At 37.4% G+C, this 8,594-nt stretch overlaps 1 protein-coding gene across 4 annotated transcripts in view; it reads left to right on the top strand.

Moving 5' to 3' along the window:
• Nucleotides 1–7,801: 7,801 nt before the first annotated feature.
• The window catches only part of LOC121410776 (neural Wiskott-Aldrich syndrome protein-like), a 54,164-nt gene continuing 53,371 nt past the window's right edge, over nucleotides 7,802–8,594 (top strand). For all 4 annotated transcript variants that reach the window (XM_041603081.1, XM_041603080.1, XM_041603079.1 and 1 more), the window contains exon 1: nucleotides 7,802–7,924. In XM_041603081.1, coding sequence (XP_041459015.1) covers nucleotides 7,838–7,924 — 87 coding nt within the window. In that variant the 5' untranslated portion in view covers nucleotides 7,802–7,837. The remainder of the gene's footprint in view (nucleotides 7,925–8,594) is intronic.

Genomic DNA, 8,594 nt, shown 5'->3' with positions numbered 1-8,594 from the left:
ACATAACTTAAAAAGTATATAGACCTAGTTCATGAAACTTACACATGGGGTAATGAAGTATTACCGAACATCCTGCCTGAGTTTCAGGTCACATGACCAAGGTCAAAGGTCATTTTGGGTCAATGAACTTTGGGCATTTTAGGGGTATTTGTTGAATTGCCATCGTAGCTTTGAATGTTTATGGATCTAGTTCATAAAATTTAGTCATAAGAGTAATCAAGTATCACTGAACATCCTGTGTGAGTTCCAGGTCACATGATCAAGGTCAAAAGTCATTTTATGGTCAATGAATTTGTTCATGTTGGGGGTATTTGTTGAATTGGCGTCATATCGAATCTCATAATGCAGACGGGAGTGCCAGAGGTGCTCCACTTGTTAAATTAATTCAATGATGTAATGCTATAAAAACTATTCGGAAGATATTTTGATATGCAAGAGTAACATAAAAATATCTTATACCCGTTTCATAAACCCATCCTCCAATTAGCCGCCTAAGAGTAATGTGGATAATTCAATAAAAATTGCGTTCACAAACTCCGAAAATAATCCGCACTATTTTTATGAGCGCCCGTCCTGAAAAAGGCGGATAATCGTCATGACAACTGCACACGCCCCCTCCGATGCGGTTGTGTTGGAAAAGGGTGACCTTGTGACCGCACCATGGCAATTATCTGCATTATTTAGAAATGCGTTCATAAAGTCAAAATCTGGTCCCGATGCCGCTATTATGCGGACAATTGCAGCATCAAAATAATGCGGATAACTCTGGTCCTCCTCCGATTTTACGACCAAATTATGCTGCTATTAGCTGCATAATTGGGTTTATGAAAGGGGTATTATACTGCACGAAATGAAATGAAATGAGCTTACTCAGATACTAATACGATGTTTTTGATTGTTAGATTCTGAAACCAAGGTTTTTCCTGTTTGAAATTGAGTAGACTATATTGAAAATTCCATTTATTTTTCAAGTTTGCAGTAATTTATGTTTGACCAAGTTTGTTGATACATTTTTAAAGACTTCATTTGATCACTTTTATGTATTTGTGAAATGTACTGTCTGAAAAATGACAGTAGTATATATGATGTGTGATTCTCATGAATATTTTGCCTCTGCTAATATTGTATAAAAAACAAAGATTTATTTTATACATGTACATAAGAAAGTAATTGAAAAAATAAACTTGAGGAATAAAGTACACAGAAATTGTGCATTTATTCTGACTTTTTTTTTGAAGTATATGCAAGTGTCATGTGATAATGAATAGAGTAATCTACTTGGTAGTTTGAGCGTCTCTTTATGCCATCTATGATAGATAATGATATTATCATAGCAACACACTTATTAGTGAACCAGGAATCCCAAACTACCGGTAAATTAATCCTAATGAATGATTTTGATTCTACATTCTTAAGTACAATAATTTTAAGGATTGGGTGGAATTTCATTTACAGAATTCTGGTGCTATAAATTCATAGCATGCTCATCAATCTATGATGGGTCCAGAATTCAGCTTGATTTAATTACAGATGAAAATGTATTCAATAGGAAAGAAAGGATTGAATAAAAAAATTGTATAAGCCATGAGCCCCCCCCCCCCCCGGGGGGGGCACTTCCATTCACGAGTGGATACCATGCGCGACCATGGGGTCTCGAAAAGCACCCTAAACACGTAATTTCCATATTCTGAAAATGCACCCCTTAACAAGTATTGGCGTGTGACACCCTACCCTTAACAAGTATTGGAAACAAAACAAATATTCCCTGAAATGAACCCCTAAACAAGTACAGGAATGTTTTATTGTTACGGGTCCATCGGTCAACGGCTTTACCTTTGGTTTAGTACGACCCCACCTTCTACACCTCGCGCAAATCGGACTCTAAACACGAAGTTTTGGGGCAAAAAGGACATCCTTTATAAAACATTTTAATTTTGTTTTATCATCCCCGCAAATTTGACCCTAAACACGTAATTCTAATAGCGAAATAGATACCCTTCTTTCATTATTTTTTTTTGACACCCTTATCACGTTACGTGCGTAACGTGCCCTATCGTGAAAAAGACATCCTTTTTACGTGTTTTTTTGGTCGCGCATGGGATCCACTCGCCAATATAAGTGGCCCCCCCCCTGCTGACCACCATCCAAATGCTGCTTATATATTTTCACTGTAGATATGGTGCTAAAACTTTAAAACTGCTCCATCCTCACATTCTTATATATTATTTATTTATTATTACATAACTTGTTTGTTTGTCAACTCTTATCAAGGAACTTTATAACTATATTCAATCATACATGTACATAAGGTATATGTTACTCTTTTTAATAAGTTTAGAAGGCCCAAGTAATTTTCATGACCATTTTTTTCAAAAGAATAGAAAAACCTTCAGATGAATATATCTGCAACCTGGAACTGAGGTGGGTCGGTGATTGTCATAGAGTTGGATAAAGCGTAGAACTCTATCGTGTTTGTCCAACCGAGATCAGTGGACAGATCGAGGCGTCGATTATGGGGGGGGCAGGGGGGGGGGGCGATCGTCCCACCAATGAAATTATTGGGGGGGGGCAAATATATCGTTTTGCCCCCCCAATAATTCCGCATGATTGTAATGTTACACAAATCAGCAAGCGAGATTGCAGATACACAACTCGTTCTTCGTCTAAAATTGTGCTCGAAATGCCGGGGGGGCCACTTCCATTCACGAGTGGATACCATGCACGACCATGGGGTCTCAAAAAGCACCCTAAACACGTAATTTCCATATTCTGAAAATGCACCCCTTAACAAGTATTGGCGTGTGAAACCCTATCCTTAACAACTATTGGAAACAAAACGATTCTCTTTCCAAACGAACCCCTAAACAAGTACAGGAATGTTTTATTGTAACGCGTCCTTCGGTCGTCGGCTTTACCTTATTTGGTTTAGTAAGACCCCACCTTCTACACCTCACGCAAATTGTGGACTCTAAACACGAAGTGTTGGGGCAAAAGGACATCCTTTTAAAAACATTTTAATTTTGTTTTATCATCCCCGCAAATTCGATCCTAAACAAGTAATTTTCCTAGCGAAATAGATACCCTTTTTTCATTATTTTTGTGTTTTTGACACCCTTATTACATTACGTACGTAACGTGCCCTATCGTGAAAAAGACATCCTTTTTACGTGTTTTTTTGGTCGTGCATGGTATCCACTCGTCAATGTAAGTGGCCCCTCCGGGTCGAAATGTCCACTTTTCAGATTGGAATATAAAAAAATTTCAGCTTGCGCTTCGCGCTCGGATCATTTCTGTAACAAAAAGCCATACTTTAATTCCATGATAAATAGGTGAATATGGTCCCGTTTTCAGTTCTAAACCTCAAAAGAACTCCCACTTCGATTTGCAATAATCTTTTGTTGATCTTGTTCTTTATTAAAAACGTCCATTAAGCTCAATTTTTTTTTTTTCGGATCGAAATATCAAAATTTTCAGCTCGCGCTTCGCGCTCGCATTAATCTGCTGGTAATATATATATATATATATGTGTGTGTGTGTGTGTGTGTATATGTACACAAAAAATATAAGCATATGTGTGTGTGTGTGTGTGAGTTTGTTTGTTTTGTGTGATCGAGCGCCTTTGGAAAATTGATTCATGATTTTTCCCCGGCTCCCAATCTGAAAAATGGATCAACGCCCCTGTCAGTGGATTATTCCCTTTTGAGTGTAAAATTGGCAACGTCCAGCCAGGCCAGCAGCGCAGCGCCGCTAGCTAGCTAGCGATAGCTAGCTCATATAGTCTGGTCTGTTAGCGTCAAAAATGCCCTACTTGTGGACACGGTGGACAAAAGCATGATTTTTTCTCCAGACCTTTGTTTATGTATAAGAATTAAGAATGGGGTATGCTCCAAAAAATCTGGCTGCAGGAACAGTGAAAAAATGGGTGAAAATGTCGGAATTTAGGAGTTCAGATTTGTCTGATATATAGACTAGCGCTAGTGCAAAACTCAATAGCAGTGCATTATTTAGCATTGGATTAGTTCTTGAATTCAGACCCTTTTTGAACAGATTTTCTGTTTGTCCTCGCATCTCAATCTGAATGAAGATGCTAACCAAGCCGAAGGGTGATGGTGGAGGGGGTTGAATGTTGGTGTGTGTGTACATATTTTGGTCTTGGGGTAAAGGTGTGCAAGACACATTTTTATGCATGTGTTGGAAATTTTGTTGCCATGGTAACAGTGTATTATTGCAAAAATAAGGTAAAAATCTTGCAGTTAGAACCACTTCCTCTGTTTTTAACCGATTCTCATGAAATTTGGCACACACATTGGTCTCGAGGTGAAGATGTCTAAGACATACTTTGGTGTGTTTTTCAGAAATCTTGTTGCCATGGTAACAACATATTATCTGGTGAAAATTGGGGAAAAAACCTTACAATTCAAACTGTTTCATCAGTTTTCAATCAATTTTCATGAAATTTGGCACACACATTGGTATTGAAGTAAAGATGTACAAGGCACTTTTTGTGTGTGTTTCCAAAATTGTGTTGCCATGGGAACAACATATTATATGGCAAAATTTAGGTAAAAACCTTGCAATTTAAACTACTTCATCAGTTTTTTGTTGTTGTTGTTTTGAACCAATTCTCATGAAATAATTATGACTCACACATTGGCCTTGAGGTAAAGATGTGCAAGAACCTTTTGTCAGAGAGTGCATTGCCTTGGTAACCACATTTAGCCAGAAATATGGGGAAAACTCATTGTGGATCAGTCTACTTCTCAGTTTTGAGCCTGTGCTCATAAAAGTTGACACAAATATTCATTTTGGGTAAAGATTCATGTTCAGTTTTAAAAGGGAATCAAGACTTGGTCATAATGTTTTGTGCATGGAAAAGGAGAAAAATAAGAATGGTGAAAGTTTTAAAGAAATCGGACAAGCAAAATAAAGTTATGGCTGCTTTAAAATTAAGATCCCTAAGGCTACTAGTATGTAGAATTCAAATTGGCAAATTGGCATGAGACTAGTAGTTATCAGGATTTTTGGTTTTCTCCTAAATCCCTATTCCATTGGGGCCGTAATATAATCCTGGTAGTATGTTTTGTGTCCTCATGAAAGAAAGATATAATTTGAAGTAAAACTTTTGAAAAAAGAAATTTTAGCTAATTAATTATTCCAGTACATGGAAGAGTAGTCCTTGCCTTCTTAAATCACTGTGACATCACATATGCGGTCAATTTGAAGTCTTCATGGGTATAGTGATTACCAATGTTTATAACTTTAATATGTTCACAACTTTGTTATGGTTTGTCCGATATTGTTCAAACTTTGACCTATAAACTTGTCTGATTTTTCATTTTCCTCTAAAAACATGTGTTTATATGGGTTTGATTCCCCTTTATATTGTCATATAATAGCGCAGGGTATTAATCACCTTCAATAATATTTATAGGCTTTTTTTTGGGGGGGCGGAGAAGGTCCTTAAAAACTGACAACATAAAAATATAGAAGGTTAAAGGCCATGACCATGAGGAACTTAAACACTCTTAAAATAACACCCCTTACATTTTTTATTTGGGGGGGGGGCTTTAGAAAATTGCCACATAAAGATTAAAATGAAATTATAACGACTAGGAACTTAACCCCCCCCCCCCAAAAAAAAAAGAGAAATCCTTTACACTTCAGCATATTAATTTAAAGCCTCAAACATTCTGCTTTGAAAAAAAAAAGTTTCCGGTGTCCAATTAATCAATGTTTTATTTGAAGCATGAAGCAGGGGCTGTCACAAAAATATACTGAAAAAACAAAAGAAAATATAAGGCTAAAATCTATTGTGCACATAGGCATATTTTTGATATGGTATGTTACTGAGTCATGGATTTGCAAGTGAATTTCTAAAACAAGTGCAGATATTTTTGTATATATTTCTATAATAATTAGTTGCATGATTAAAGATACACTTTAAAATATGTCAGAAAAAATATACTTAGAGAGAGACAGGAAACAGAAGGAGATGGCATGGTGAAGCTCAAAATCAAGAGTGATGTGAAAGTTAAAAAGAAAGAGTAGGAACGGAATATGAATATGAATAACAGACTGACTAGGAGAATATAAATAATCAATGGTTAATTGGGTACTGTAAACAATTTTTTTTATCAAATCAGAATGCATTAAGCTTCAAATGAATGGTCTGAACTGCAAAGGACTCTTCTTACCTTTGAAGGGGGGGGGGGTTCTGCCAAAAAGTATTATCAGCCCCCTCTTTTTTCGGGGGGGGGGGAGTGTTAAGTTCCTAGTCATAATCCTTTAACTGTAATTTTAATGAGGTCATTCTCTAAAGACCCCACCCCCCAAAAAAGAGTAATGTCTAGCTTTAAAAATGCATTGACCCCTGAGGGCAAAGGTGTAGACTGGTTTGAGCATGGGGAAGTAGAACTAAAAGTGGTATGGGGAGGGGTGCACATCTTGGGGAGGTGGAACTAAGGTTTGGAAAATCAGCTAATGAAAGTAGAAGGGGTACACATTTTGTTTTGCTTGCCAGTGTTGGAACTCCTCTGCTTCAGCGGAAGGTTTCATATTCACCCAGTGTACCTCCAGCCTATATGCCCTTAAGGGGATGTGTTTTTTTAAGAGTGTTTATCATTTCTATGTTTCTAATGGCCACTGCCTTTAACCTTCTTTGATGTCAGATTTAAAGGACTAATCCTGCCCCTTCCCCCAAACCCAGAAATATTAATGAAGGTTATTAATACCCCCACATTTTAATGCAGAGAAGACATTTAGAATTTAATATGAATCTTTACCCTAAGATAAATATTTCTTCCAATTTTTATGAGCACTGACTAAAAACAGGGGAAGGAGTTTGATCCACAATAAGTTTTCCTACATTTCTGGCTATCATATGTGGCTACCCTGGTAATGCACTCTCTGACAAATGCAAAAAAAAGGTTCTTGCACATCTTTACCCCAAGGCAAATGTGTGAGCCAAAATTCACGAGAATTGGCTCAAGACTGATGAAGTAGTTCAAATTGCAAGTTTTTTACCTAAATTTTGCCATATGCTAATTTGTTACCATGACAACACAGTTTCTGAAACACACACAAAAAGTGCCTAGTACATCTTTACTTCAATACCAATGTGTGTGCCAAATTTCATTAGAATTGATTGAAAACTGATGAAGCAGTTTGAATTGTAAGATTTTTTCCCAATTTTCACCATGTAATATGTTGTTGCCATGGCAACAAGATTTCTGAAAGACACACAAAAGTGTGTCTTAGACATCTTCACCTCAAGACCAATGTGTGTGCCAAATTTCATGAGAATCGGTTAAAAACAGAGGAAGTGGTTCTAACTGCAAGATTTTTACCTTATTTTTGCAATAATACACTGTTACCATGGCAACAAAATTTCCAACACATGCAAAAAATGTGTCTTGCACACCTTTACCCAAAGACCAAAATATGTACACACACACCAACATTCAACCCCCTCCACCGTCACCCTTCGGCTTGGCTAGCATCTTCATTCAGATTGAGATGCGAGGACAAACAGAAGATCTGTTCAAAAAGGGTCTGAATTCAAGAACTAATCCAATGCAAAATAATGCACTGCTATTGAGTTTTGCACTAGCGCTAGTCTATATACCAGACAAATCTGAACTCCTAAATTCTGACATTTTCACCCATTTTTTCACTGTTCCTGCAGCCAGATTTTTTGGAGCATACCCCATTCTTAATTCTTATACATAAACAAAGGTCTGGAGAAAAAATCACGCTTTTGTCCACCGTGTCCACATAATTCCGCTAACTGACCAGACTAATATTGTTATGACAAAGTCTAGTGAAATCCACCGCAAAGATGGCGAGTACGAGAAATGTGTCTTCGAAGCTCCTGACGCCTCAAGAAAATGAGACATTTTTTAGTTTGATAGGAAACAGAAGTGCGGTAAGGAAAGGTTATTGAGAATTCATGTATGTTTATTTTAACGTTCTTAAGTGAAAACAATTGTATTTTAAATGATTGTCCGCTGTTTCCGGGTAGGTAGGCCTTGCTCGCGGTACGGTAATGCTGTTCACGATGTCAATGCAATGTTGGCTGGGGCTGTCGGTGGTCGAGCCAGTGGCAGTCATGGCAGTGCTTAGACCAAAAGCTTCAGTCTCTTGTTATTTTGGTTGTTCAGCTGAACTTCGTTGGCTTCACTCACCAAATGGCCATTCCATGCTTTAGGAAACTGGACACTTATTTGAACCGGGATCTACCTTACCATGATTTTCTAAAGAAATCCTCGCTTCAACAATTTTCATAAGATCTGATGCGAAACCTGTTGTTCCCGATGCGAAACTCTCCACACAGAGCAGTCGCTTCTGGTTCCTTGCTTCTCACACAATATTCTATTGAACGACTTTTACAGCGAGGGACGGTTTTTCAATCGACACCAAAATATAAATTAAAATAATTATTTAACAAGGGTTAACAAGCTTTTATCTAGTCGTGAAATAGGACACCAAAATTAAAACCATTAGTTAACAAGGTTTAGCAAGCCTTAATTTACTCGTGAAATAGGACACCAGTCTGTAGAAACGCATGGAGAAACTCTCCATAGACTTGTACACAG

Source organism: Lytechinus variegatus, chromosome 3, assembly GCF_018143015.1.
Source record: "Lytechinus variegatus isolate NC3 chromosome 3, Lvar_3.0, whole genome shotgun sequence".
Taxonomy (NCBI): Eukaryota; Metazoa; Echinodermata; class Echinoidea; order Temnopleuroida; family Toxopneustidae; genus Lytechinus; species Lytechinus variegatus.
Note: the sequence above shows the minus strand (reverse complement) of the source record. Positions and strands in the feature narration are given on the sequence as shown.